The 13,346-nt window shown below is 51.2% G+C and overlaps 1 protein-coding gene across 4 annotated transcripts in view; it reads right to left on the minus strand.

Annotated features, from left to right (window-relative positions):
• Positions 1 to 3,108: 3,108 nt before the first annotated feature.
• Positions 3,109 to 13,346, minus strand: part of MED12 (mediator complex subunit 12) — a 37,365-nt gene continuing 27,127 nt past the window's right edge. For 3 of the 4 annotated variants that reach the window (XM_074835589.1, XM_074835591.1, XM_074835588.1), the window contains 11 exons: positions 12,786 to 12,921; positions 12,350 to 12,511; positions 11,432 to 11,809; positions 10,956 to 11,106; positions 10,541 to 10,746; positions 10,010 to 10,090; positions 9,551 to 9,768; positions 8,774 to 8,939; positions 5,835 to 6,005; positions 5,578 to 5,659; positions 3,109 to 3,547 (listed from right to left, as the gene is read on the minus strand). In XM_074835589.1, coding sequence (XP_074691690.1) covers positions 3,504 to 3,547; positions 5,578 to 5,659; positions 5,835 to 6,005; positions 8,774 to 8,939; positions 9,551 to 9,768; positions 10,010 to 10,090; positions 10,541 to 10,746; positions 10,956 to 11,106; positions 11,432 to 11,809; positions 12,350 to 12,511; positions 12,786 to 12,921 — 1,795 coding nt within the window. In that variant the 3' untranslated portion in view covers positions 3,109 to 3,503. The remainder of the gene's footprint in view (positions 3,548 to 5,577; positions 5,660 to 5,834; positions 6,006 to 8,773; positions 8,940 to 9,550; positions 9,769 to 10,009; positions 10,091 to 10,540; positions 10,747 to 10,955; positions 11,107 to 11,431; positions 11,810 to 12,349; positions 12,512 to 12,785; positions 12,922 to 13,346) is intronic. The other variant, XM_074835590.1, reaches the window with a different exon arrangement.

Below are 13,346 nucleotides of genomic sequence, written 5' to 3' on the forward strand. Positions count from 1 at the left end.
ATCCAAGGGACTGCTCGCAGCGATCAGCAGCTTGACTGAATTTGTTGGTGGCCTCTATGTGAGCTGTATGCTCCCACCCTGTATACCCTTGATCAGACAATGTGGTCCAGCGCCCTGTGGGATGAATGCACAACCCTGCCTCATGCCCACCACAGTTCATCAGCCCTGAGGACCATCTTGAAGGGGCCCCTGAACTGGTGCTGGGCTACCCTGCAGGAATTAGGGCTCCAGGCTTGGCTCTGTGTCCCGCTGTCCAGCAAAACCAGTCCAGATGGGGTCATGGTGCGCGGCTGCAGCGGTGCCTTGTGGTCCGCTCCCCACCATGGGCACCGCACAGGGAGGGTTGGGCACTTGCAGAGCTACTCCACTCCCAGCTTCAGGTGCTTGAGTGGGCAGCAATCGATCTTCTTGCACAACACCAGTTCTGACAAGCCGCCTTTAACCGGGGCATGGTCTGTGGGGACCAGCCTGTGCCACAGGCTGCTGAGTGGGGTGGGTGTGTGGGGTACAACCTGCTCCTGCCCACCCATTACCCCACTGTGCCAATTCTTGGGCAACCTCGGGCTTCTCCCCATGTGCTGGGCACACACCGTGAGGCATCGCCTGCACATGGACCCTGCCCAGCCACCCCCTGGGGCTGGCCCCCAGCCCCAGGGAGTCCAGCATCAAACACGCACACACACACACACCACCCCGGATCGGTGGCCACAGCAGGGCAGCCACATGTGTTACTCAATGGGCAGCATGTAATAAAATCCCCCCGGTCACCTCTGGCTCTGTCACAAGCAGCATTTAGCCATGACTCGGAGAAGGAGCAGAAGGGCTGGAAGCTGTCAGACCTGCTTAAAACCGCCGCGGCTCAGTGCTAACGTGCAGCACAGCGGCAGCGGCTGCAAGGCACGCAGCCAGGCTGGGTAGAGCACAGCTCCCCAGGCATGCCCTGTGCCATGACCCAGTCTTGCCCCAGTCCCCATGTCCCCCTGCAGCTGCCTGAACCCCCTGGAAGCCTCTGGGCAGCCAAAAGGTCTTGTGGGGTCTCAGACACTGGCAGTCTTGGGTTCATCACCACGATGGAGCTCCAGAGTCTGGCTCATCCCACACAGATCTGGCCTGCCAAGCAGCTGGCACAGCTGTGGGGAGCCTTTTGCAGGAGGAAAGAGCAGGGGCAGCACCCTTCCTGGGCCGTGCCATAAATCAGGGACCCTGGCAGCAGGCACCTGGCCCCAGGGAGGGACAAGTCGTTTCTCTTTCCCCCAGGGAGGCAGGGTGGTCCCTGGGGCACTTTCACCAGATCTCTGGGGCCCTGAAGGGCACAAAGCAGGAGGTCAGCAGCCGAGTCCATGCTCTCCTGCTGCAGCACCCCAGCCCTGCCACAGCCATCGTGCAAGCTGCACCCCACTGCACCCCTGCCCAGAGCCGCCCATGGCCATGCTGCCTTCTGCCACCCCGCTCCGGCGCAGGCTGCTGCAGAGAGCCGCCCTGCTCCCACCTCCGCCACGGCAGCGATTCAGAAGGCAGCATCAAAGATTCCGCTTGGCGCAGGCTCAGCTGCCTCCCAGGGCTAGCAGAGGAGGGGGCTGCCGGCCACGGCGAAGATGGGCTTGTTCTGCCCAGAGACAGCGCCCAGCTCCCCCAGGCTGCGGCTCCGCGGGCCCCCGGGCACTCCCTGCCCACAGCCCAGGCAGGATGGGGGGGAAATATCACCCTCCTGCCCCAGCCAGGGGTGCCTCACAACAGGGGCCAGCTGGCACAGCCATGGCCAGGAGCAGGGCTGCCACCCCTGGGGTCACCCAGCAGAGGCTGGGCGCAAGCAGAGCCCTGGCACAGGCCTCCCCTGGGGCACGAGGGGATGGGGGAGCCAAGAGCCAGCTCGGGGCCGCTCCCCAGCCTGATCCTCAGGGAAGGGGACAAGCAGGGATGCACATGGGAAGCAGCACTGCACACACATCTGTCCTCATTAACAGAGTCCATCTCCATCAGGCCTGGCCAGCAACACCTTCCAACACACCCACAACAACGCGGCAGGAGCCTGGCAGAGGTGCAAGGACTGTGTGTTTTAGGGATGAGCAGGGCAGAGGTGGGTGCTCCCAGGCAGGAAGGGGCTCAGCTCCAGCTCTTGGGGCAGCAGACACAGGTCCAGCAACCAGGACATGGGGCACTGCCCTGGGTCACTGACACCCCTCACAGGAGTCTGAGCACAGCTCAGACCCACCCTCCCTCCTTCCTCTCCCCACCCTAAGCTTGCCCTCTGGCTTGAGCCTGCCCTACCAGGCAGGAGTAAAACCATTTTATTTGCCCTTAGATTAAGATCAAGTGCAGCTCTTCCATGAGTCCCTGCAAGCCTCACCCTATCCCACAGAGAGGGGACAGAAGGAAGATACTGGTCAGGAAAAGCTCCCCGAGGGACCACAGGTCAAAGGGTCCATAAGCAAATTGTTGAGGAAGAACCAGAGAGAAGAAAGGTGCTGGTGAGTGGTTTCCAGGTTCAAGACTGCAGGAATGGAGAGCACTAAGCTAACGCAGCCTGCTACAGAGATGAGACTTCACGGCAGCAAGCTGCATTAGCCAGGGCAAAAGTTAAGAATGGAGCATGTTAGGCATCCAGAGAAAGCATCGTGGCTGTCAAGGAAGAGTCAAGAGAGGAGCCTTGGTGCTTATCAGCAAAACCGTGCTGCAAGGAGAAGTGGTGTTGTGAGTGCACTCGGTCTGCAGCTCCTCCTTGACTGCAGAGGTACCAGCTTGAGCATCTCAGTAACTGCTGTGGCTGGGAAGCCAGACGTGTCAGGGCTCAGAATTACCCTGCAATACAACCCCCTCTTTGCTTTATACCTCTTGTCCTGATGGAGCATGCCACAGACTACTAGTAAAGATCTTAACATACAAATCCTACAAAGCTTGCAGAAACCCTTGCAAGCATGTGAACACCAGCTTATGAAGCAAACGGGGGAGAAGGGCTTTTTTTCCCAAACCAAATTGTTTAGCCATTCACAAAAGCTGAAAAAGCAGACATTAGTTCTACTGAGAAAGAGATAAAGACCATGTGTAGAGGTGCTGCTGGGCTGTACTGGGAGGAGCGCTGAGAAGGAAAGACAGGCTCTGAATACACACTCCTTTTGCAAAGTAAGCTCTCTGTATTCATCCAAGAATGTCTGCAGTATGGGGTTCATCTGGTATAAATAAAGTACAAAATTTTACAATGTCTTAATCATTATTTTAACAAAAATACTAAAAACTGAGTAAAAACTGAAACCAAAGTGGGAAGGGAGACTATCAGCCACAAGGGATCTCCATAAACGTTTGTAGAAATCGGATAGTAAAAACACTTTCTCTGTACAATAAAACCATCCTCCTGGCATCTCCCTGTGAGACAGGCAGCAGCAGCACTGGGGGCACAGGCCCAGGGACAGAGGTTGGGGGCAGCCCCAGTTTGTGGGTCAGGCTGAAGAGGCTGTATCCAGTCCACAGTGATGTCTCCCTCCTGGATCAGGCTGAAGTGCCACACGTCAGTAGCGTCCAAAGGGGTTGTTGTTCTGCTGCGTCTGTGTATCTGTTGAGGTCAAGACAGAGTTAGACAGTCACAAGGTCTGGTTCGGAATAGATCCCTCTCTCCACGCCACCAGCACAGTATGAGGAGTGTGTCGCAGGCTGTGAGAAGAAAAATTAACCTCTACAGCACTCCCTGCTCTGCTCATTTGTCTGAGCCTTCAGGCAGCAGCACAGTCAGGACCCCACATTCTCCGAGGAAGAGACAGATAAGTGCCTGTTCCAATCCTAAAGCTTCTCCAGCAGAGATCCCTCCAACCCTCATGGTGGAATAGGTGCACATAACAAAGCCCTAAAAGGTGGCAGCTAGCTGGGAGGATGAGTTTATGGATTAATTATTTCTGATTTTGAAAGAAAATCAGCCCTGTAAGACTGCACCACACCTGCAGCCACACAAACTGCTCAGCCAGCCAGTGTCAAACACTCACCCTGCGGCACACCCAGAAACCAGACTTAGAGAAGGTTTCAGAGACAACTATCCTGGCTCCCTGTCAGTACCTCAGTACAAATGGAAGGACGTGCCCAAAGGCCTTCCAGATGGCACACAAAGGGCAGAAAACATGGTAGTTATATTCAAGAACCTCATTAACTTCCAAACTGCTGGGACTGATGTTTTGCGATGTACAGTGCTCACAGTATACTTGGGTACTGTCCGATTAATAAGATTCTGTAGTTTTTTTTTCCTGAAACCCCACCAGCATGTTTGACCCTAAGTCAGACTAAGTAAAAGGAGACCAGTGTAACCTGGCTAGCCTGCTCTCCTCACTCTGCTGGACAATAGCACATGCAGGGATACCCCCAAGCCTCCTAACTCAGCCTATCCTGGGCCCAAAGTATTCTCATCCCCCTCCTACAGGCTGTTCTTGGTTTATGTCCTGCTTTCAACTCCATCCCAGACACTACAAATAAGAACTCCAGATGGTTCCTGGTGGAACTGATGCAAACCCAATAAGGGAGCATGGAAGCTGCATGCTGACACATGACTGCAATGGACCCACGCATCTGTTCCATATAAAACAGCTCCGTTTGCTGTACAGACAGGATACAAAAATATGGCTATTCTGCTATATTAAGCTTCTTATATGAGGTCTTCCTATACTTGAATGTCCTGGCTGGGATCCTTGCACAGACTCGTGGTTTGTGATTCAGGCTAGTGAGAAACTTAGCACATTAAAACTTCTGGTTTGGGGAAGTTTTTTCTGTCACAAGGACTAAGAATTTTCCATCAGGGAACAAGTATAAGCACAATTTCCAAGCCCTCACTCCACACATTTTTATATCTGGCACAGTCTCACACTTAATGCACTGCAAAAAAACCTATGCAGTCCATTGCTGGCATTTTCATAGGACGTCTACCATTTTTATGGCAGAAAAGCCAGTGAAGTGACAGTAAAACAGAGGGCCATTCAGAAGAGAACAGCACAGACCCTGGGTTCTGTTTCTAGATCCCGCAGCAGATTACAGGAATACAGTGTTAGAGTCAGACTGAACACCATCTATGCCATTACCCTGTCTGTGATGGCAGCCACAGAAGCCCACAGAACACCACAAATACACCAAGCGTGCAGCAACACTTCCCAGAGTACCGTCCCCACCTTCCAGAAGTCTTGTCCTGATCACAACACAAACACTATCTCTGGGTCATCCACTGAGGGAGTATCCCAGGGTTACAGCCTCCCTGTGCCCCTCAGAGGTCATCCGCAGCAGAGGAAATACCTCTGAATGCTTTAAAGCTGCAGGCTGGATCCTATTGGGAAAAGCTGCGTGGCAGCCCCTACAAAGGCTCAGCTCCCTTGTTCCTCTGCAGGCAGCAGAAGGAAGATCTGGACGGTTGCTCACAAGCTGGCAAGCACTGCCTGCTCTGCTGCTGTGGCCCCTTGGGCCAGGAGCTCTAAGTCCTGATGCCACCTCCCTGCCAGCATTGTTTATGGCCTCAAACAGTCTGGCTTGGCCTTGCTTCTCTACACCAGGGTGCCTGCAACAGAAAACGGAGGGGAGGAAACTAGGGACAGGATGAAGAACACTAAGGCTTACTGGAAAGCTGTTGTTGAAGCTGTCGAACCAGAGCAGCTGTTTGCTGTTGCTGCTGTGTCTGCTGAAGGCCCTGGCGCTGGAACTGCAAAGAGAGAAACGTAGTTATAGCCACACCACCTGGCCGGCAGCCTCGGCATTCACACAAGCCCTGGGAAGCGCAGGAGAGGGAGAAGGCGGGGGGGGGGGGGAATGCAGGTGGAGCACTGTTGGATTTGTGCTGGTCTATCACGTCCCTCTGCCTCCGAGGGAACACTCACAATGGGCTGCTGGGGGGGAAGAGCCTGCATCCCCAGCCCTGGGGGCTGGCCCTGCGCCTGTGGCTGAGGCACTGTGGAGACCTGGGGTTGCTGCTGTGGCTGTTGCTGCTGTTGTTGCTGTTGTTGTTGCTGCTGCTGCTGTTGCTGTTGTTGCTGCTGCTGCTGCTGTTGCTGTGAAGACAAAAGAGAAGGGGGCATCAGAGAACTGTTTGGACAATGCACACAGCAACGGGGCACGGGAAGGGCTGAAGGAGGAAGCATGTTCCATGCACTAACACACCTCTCTCACACCATTTTCTTTACAGGTACCTAAACTACCCAAATTTCACTAGAACCCTGCCCTGGGCTGAGAAAAGGCAAGAAATATAGGGACGGTTACAAAGTTCTTCTGCAAGATCAGGTATCAACAGATATGGAAGGAAAAGAACTATGAGTCTATTGGTCAGCTGGGGAATGACTAGGAGCAAACAAGACACAAGAATAGAAAACAACTAAGAGCTACTACCTCAAGAGGTTGGCTGGTTCAGCTCTTGCCTACTGGTTCAGATCAGCAACAGTGACTTCACTGAGTATTTGCCTGAACTGTTCTCAAAGTATTTCCAGAGGTAGCAACATAGCTCCTATAACCTCCCTACACAATCCACTCTAGGCCACAGTTACTCCTACTACTGGGGTTTTTCCTAATCCCTACCTGAACCTCATATGTTATGATTTAAGGCTATTTCTTGTTCTACAGCCAAGGGACAAGAACAGATAAGGGTTTTTTGGCTTTTTTTAAGACAAAAAAATTGGAGACTTATCTCTCCTCTTGTCTCTGCTTCTCTAACTTGACACCAAGCTATTTCAGCCTTTCTTTCTCAACCACATTCCACAACTCTTTGATCTATCTTGCTGCCCTTCTCTGCCCCTCACGCCAGCTGGTGTTGCGCTTCAGTAAATAGGATAAAACTGGATGCAGTGCTCCAACCTAGATGCGGGCAGAACTAGTCATGGTAAGAAGAATATTCAGCGTGTTGAACCTGGAGCCAGAATATATCCACAAATCTCAAGGTTGTTTCATTTCTCCTAAGTTTCAGGCACTTCTCCCAATTTTCAGGCATTTCTCCTATTTGCCAACGTAGTTTTGAACTCTCAGCAGAACTGATCAACAGAAGAATTTCTAGCAGAAATAGAAAACTACTAATGCTATTGTAAAAAACCAACATGGTGATGCTAGGTACAGTTTCAATTACTGGATCAAAAGGGTAAGGTTCAAACCTTGAACAGACTCAGAAAACAGACAAAAATACAATCAGGAGAAGGGACAGTATTTTATGAGAGGAGGTTAAAACAACCTAACCTATGGAAGCTGCAAGTGCTCTGTAGGAATACACTGGGTAAACATCAGAGAGAAGGAAAAGCCAGTAAACAACAGGACACAGTGGACAATAATAATTGGACAGAAGAACCAGTCACAAACACACTATGGCTTGGATCAAAGATTCAACCCAAAGGGAGTGAGTTTCTAGAACAGCCTCCTAACTTCCATCTTAAACCAGTTTGGCCACTTAGGTTCTCGAAATGGATGCTATGACCTGGGTACACAAGAAAGCAGATAACTGACTAAATGAGCCAGGATACCCCTCCCGATTTCATGTCTTACTTTTTTTGCCACAGCTGACCACCAACCCATGCAAGACAAACCAAAAGGCCATCCATCCTTTCTACAAGCCACTGCATCACAACAGCCAACTCAAGCACCAGGAGCCTGTTCTGCATCTGGTTTATTTCTGATAATCCAGCAGGAGTCACAGTAACAGGGGAGATTTTGGGCACTCCACTTTTTTTTTTTTAGCAACCAGGCAATGTCAGCTAAAAGCTGAAGGTATACATGAAGTCACTGAGCTAGGAGAAGTGCTAGCAATTTGTCTGAGGCATGTTCTTTTTCTGAATATGAGTGATGGAGAATGCCAAAAGAAACCAAGTGAATAGTCAGGGGGTGCTACTCATCAAAAGGACTAAAAGCTGCTGACCATGCTACAGGCAGTCTCTTGTCCAGTGCAAGGCAGCAATTCTCAAATACTGCTGACTGCAGCTCTGCAGGAATCACTGTCTCGCTCAGGCCCCTCTCAGAACACAAAGCCTCAGCAGTGTGTGCCATGTAAAGCCTCCCCATATTCTACAGGTTTGCTAGGATTTGTCATAAGGTATGTAATTCACCAATTAACCCAAATGATTTCTGTAACTCCAAGAAATGTATTCATATTTGCATATCATGTAAGTATTTAGTATTTATAAGATGGTAAAGCAAATCCATGGAATACTCATGCCTGTTGACATATGCCTGTGAATTTCTTCGAACCTAGAGAGCTGGGTCTAACAGCTTACTTTGGATCAGTTTTCCACCATCCGCTGTCAGATGTGCAGTACACGGACTGATTCACACCAGATTTCCTGCCATTGGAAACTGCAGCTGATGCTTATTTTGATCTTCTGAAAAATGCAGATATGCCCCTAAAAATGATCTGGTAAGGGACAACTCTACCTGCTTGTCGTGGTTTGAGCTCAGAGGGCAACTGAAGGCAGGGGCATTTTCACTGTTTCTAGCTCCTGCAACACTTCTAAGGCAGCTCGCTTTCTGCACAATCTTATGGGCTCAGCTGGAGCAAGAAGAGGTGGGATGCAGGCCACAGAGGAATAAACAGACCTTTACTGCTCCTAACTTCCCTTTAGCTCATGCTGGGTGACTGGCAAAAGGCGGTGTGGCAGGTGCCTCCATCAGGAGTAGCCAGCTCTAAAGCAGGGAGAACCGCCTAGCAAATTATTAGACAGTCCCCAACAGAGCTGACATCCTTCCTGGCACAGAGGTGCAGAGCAGAAAGTTGCTGACACAGAGGTAAGCAACACTGGGCAAGCCTCCTCCAGCTCCAGCAGCCTTCCTCCCGACAGCAACCACTCACCCTCAGCATCTGCTGCTGCTGTTGCTGCTGCTGCCTCAGGTACTGCTGCTGCTGCTGCTGGTCAGGCAGTATCTGGCTGGGTCGAATTCCTGAGGGGACTCCTTGGGGACCCAAATGGTTCATCCCACTCATCATGGGCGCCTGCTGTATTGACTGGTGAGGAAACCTGCAAGAGAAAAGGACAAGCTCATGGAGTAAAAGATCCACGGGCAGCCAGCTTCTTGAATCCAAACCCAACTTTTGCCGTCAACAAGACAGACGGCCCAAAGAGTCCCTTGCAATCCACGCTGCCTCTCTGCAGAAGCGTGAAGGACACCAGGGCCTCTCAAATGTTTCATCCAGCCTGTTCTTCTAGAAGTCTCAAGTAACACTCTTTGGCCCACTGTTCTGCATGGTTTCCCTACTGGATTTATGCCTGCCCAGGAGCAGTGGAAATCCCAGATCTAGACCTTTGATGGCTATTTGCTGGTTAGACTTAAAACCAAAACTATGACCTTCCCAGGTCATTTTCCTCATACTTCCCAATTCCATCTTTCTCTGGCTGGTAACACCATCTCCTGCCTGCAGCTAGCATCTCTGAATTTCATCCCGTCTCTCTGTTTCTTCCTAGGACTGAAAGCTGGATAAAGATGTTCTCCTGAGGGTGTGAAGGACTCAGATGTTTTATAACACAGCACAGAGAACAGGCTTTTCACAGATTGCCAAGAGTTGTCTGAGCAGAGCGGGGAAGCCCTTGATGAAATACAGCTTATTAACATCCAGTAGGGTGGAAGGTACCTCTGTGTGTTGCCCAAGGTGTGCCCATAGCCAGGGGCCTGCTGGTGTACGTAGCCACTTGGTCTCTGCTGCATCTGTCTAACAGGATCCACCAGGGCAGGATTAGAGCTAGGGTGGGAATTCTGATAGGGTTGGCCAGAATAGGTAGGAGGTACCATCGTGCCTGACTGGGAGGGGTGCTGCTGAAGGCCTATGTGGGAGACGTAAGGTGTGTAACCCTGAAATGAAACAAAAAGTCTTTATCAGTCACGTGGTAAGGTACAACAGAGAATTTGGAACACGGGACATCGGCATGCTGTAAATACTGTCACAAGGCTGCTCATCTCTGGGATTCAGATCCATGCTGCCCAATAAATGAGTGAGAAGAGCCAAGAGATTTCGGGATTTAGCATCAGAAATGAAAATGCCACCCTGTGCTGGAGCCAGATTCCAGCCTTACCTGTGGTCACTGCCACTTACCTGGGAGGGCTGCAGTGCTCCATAGGATGGGGTTGGAGCCATCTGGCGCACAGGCTGCTGTCCCATTATGCCTTGGCCCTGCTGGAAGGCAACAGAGAAACACTTTTTTCAACATCTCCAAAGGGCAGGACACTGCTTGCTCTCTTCTCAGTAGCTCCCACCAAACCAGACAAGTAGTGTCACTGCTAAACCTAGGAGGCTGCTGCACAGCATGCAGATGCTGACGACTTCTGCCTCACCCTGACTTGGGACAAAGAGGCCACTAATGTCCCCACCACAGCCAGGATGTGCCCCTCTCATTGCCCCAGTGCACCTCACTGAGCCTCCACTGACTGTTAGTGACGTGGGCCCACAAAGCAGGTGGCAAACACAGTGCTGTGCCAGAGGAACAGACACAAGACAAATCATCTTTCCAGGGCAGAAACGGAGACAGGGTTGGAGCCTGCTGGGTAGAAGGGACAGCCCCAGCAAACAGCTCGGGCTTGTCATACTGTGGGGTCCAGCAACACCAAGAGCACAGCTCTGACTTACCAACTTTGCTTGAAGCTGCTGCCTCAGAATCTGCCCCTGGGAGACTGGAGGCTGCTGTCTGTACACTGCGGGCTTGTAGGAGGGGTCAATGCCCATCATGCTGCCCATCCCCGGAGGCAGCACACCGCTGTAGGGAGGACGACTCTGAACAAGTTTCCCCAGTGGCATGCGTACAGGTCTGTAGGATGTATCCAGGCGAGGACCACCTGCAAGAGGAGGAGAAACAGGCTGACTAATCACATGTTATTGCTGAGCCTTGTAGCTCCAGAATGACTGTTCATCTTCATCACTGTATCTAGACACATGACAGGCAAAAGGGAAAGGTGTAGGAACATGTGTAGGACACCTTACAGACGGGGTTCTTACAAGAGGTTCCCAAAGAGGTGCAATATGCTCACTTCTCCTGTGCACCTACCCGCCGGAAGAGGCTGATTCTGGGCATAGAGACCCACTGGTGATTGCCCATATGCCAGCCTTGACATAGTGCTTCCTGACTGGTGATGCAAGAGATCTGTAGGCATACCAACTCCATATGAAACCCCTCGGCTAGGGCCCAACACAAAATCCTGCAAAAGAGGAAGACAGATCAATGTGGACCGGGAATTCATGAATGAATGAAGAGTATGAAAGGGCTGCAAAGTCCACAGGAGGAAGCCTGGGATACTACCTGAACTGGGCTGCCTCCCTCCCTCCCATGAGGGATTAAGAAAATGTTTGCCCTGCCCCAGGCTAGAGAGAGCAGGACAGAGCTCCAGCACCCCCAGCTGAGAGGAAACACATCCCATCTTCACCATTACACCACCCTCAGGCTCCTCAGGAAGACTCAAGGGAGTGCTCTGTGACTAGGAAGGGAGGCCATGGGAGGTCCATAGCTGTTGGGCAGACAATTACCTCAGTTTTGGTGGTAGACTGGTTGCGTTTCTTGGTTTTGCTCTGTTTCTTCTTGCGTTCTTCAGTAGAAGTGGCAGGATTGGAGCTTGTTTTATCAGCCTTGGCTGGTTCCACAGCTTTCTTCTCTGGCTCTAAAGCCACAGGTGTAGGAGGCTCTTCCTCTTCAGGGGGCAGCGGCAACGGCTCCAGGTAGTAACTGCGGGGCTTGGGTTTCAAATGTGTGTGGTACAGAAGAAGCCTCTGCTGCTCCTCAAATCTAGACACCTTGCGATCCACCCGGACTGTCCCAAACCAACCCCAGGAAAGAGGGGCTGAGTGCTTTAAGCCCTCAAACAGATCCCAAGGGGAAATCTTCTGCTTTGTAGAGACTTGCAAACCCTTTAAAGCAAAAGAGATAAGAACCTTCAAGTCCCTGTTGTTTCTCCTATGAGGGTATAGAAAACACTAGGCTTTCTTCAGGCTCTACTCCACTTGTCACAGTAAACAGCCTGAGCTCCTATCAGTGGTCCCTGCTCTTCCACATGGCAAAGCAGCCATTTCTAAAGGCCTTCATCCACAACTGCCAGTCTCCTTCATTCCATCTCTGCCAGTCTTCTGCACACTGGCACTGCCCAGTAACTCACATGACAGGGATTGTGGGTTTCTCTTTATGCTTTATATAGTCGTAAGTACAAAATCAAAGTTTAAATAACTTCTCTGGCGATAGCAGCATGTATCGCCAAGCATTAACACCCAGCTTTGCCCTTTTTGGACATGGTTATATGCCAGCTTGTCTGCATGCAGCCAGCCACTTCAAGCTCAGCAGGCAACAAGGTGCTGCATACAGATGCCTCCCAAGCTGTGTAGACTTAAGGCATCAGAGGACAAGGTGACACCTGCACTCAAGAGCTGTGATGCAGACAAAAAAGCTTCACTTGCCTCCTTCTTGAAGATGGAGTCAAAGCCAGCTATTTTATTGCCTTTGGTGTCAATGAGGGATCCCTGAGGTTCACAGGTGATGACATCTCGGGTCTGCTTGGGAAGTGGCAGTAGCTGTCGCACCTTCTCCAGGCTGTCAGATTGCCGGTCCCCCAGCTCTTTCTGCACAAGTGGAATAGAGAAGACTTGAAGAATTGCTCAGGAAAAAAAAAATCACCCAAAGCCCACCTGTGTCTCTTCTGGTGTCAACCGCTATCCCTGCATTACATCTCACCTTTGCACCTTCAGCCCTACAGAGCTATCTGGGCCACCCTCACTGCTTCATCTAAACAGCAGCAACAGGACAAGTACCATTTGTGAGACAGGTAAATCTGCATAGTTGGACAACCATGACACAGCACACACTGCTCCCCATACAGGGCCTGGTATCCCTCACCCTGAGTTTCTTGACAAGATTCATGTACGCCCGCTTGTTCTCCTCCATGCTGCCCTGAGAAATGCTGGACATATCAGCAGCCAGGGTGCCATTGATGAGAACACTCAGCATATCCAACACGGTGGTGAAGAGCTCACTGTTGGTCAGAGCAGAAAGGTCAAAGTCACCCGAGAAGCAGATATAAAGCCTCTGCCATCATAGTAACACCAAACATTAATAGATTGCTGAGAGTACTGCCTACAGTCAGAAGTGCCAAGCGCTCTTCACACTAACTCCCACACTAATCCTCCTTTTGCTTACACACCACACGGTGTTCACACTTGACTCAAGTGCAGTATCACAGCTTAAGAGTGGCCTCCTGTATATGCATTCAGCTTCTCCAAAAAGCAGGTCCAGACTCAGCTCTCTCCTGCTTATCTCTCTGCATCTGGAAAGCCAAGTTTCCTCTGGATATGTCAGAGTGCACTTGGACACTAGGACCTAGGTTGTAGCCTGCTATGAGACTCTGAAGTCTCTTCTGACATTGTCTGGAGAGACAGCTAGGTCACATGAGAAAAGGGG

The sequence above is a fragment of the Strix aluco genome, chromosome 10 (genome assembly GCF_031877795.1).
Source record: "Strix aluco isolate bStrAlu1 chromosome 10, bStrAlu1.hap1, whole genome shotgun sequence".
In the NCBI taxonomy this organism is placed as follows: Eukaryota; Metazoa; Chordata; class Aves; order Strigiformes; family Strigidae; genus Strix; species Strix aluco.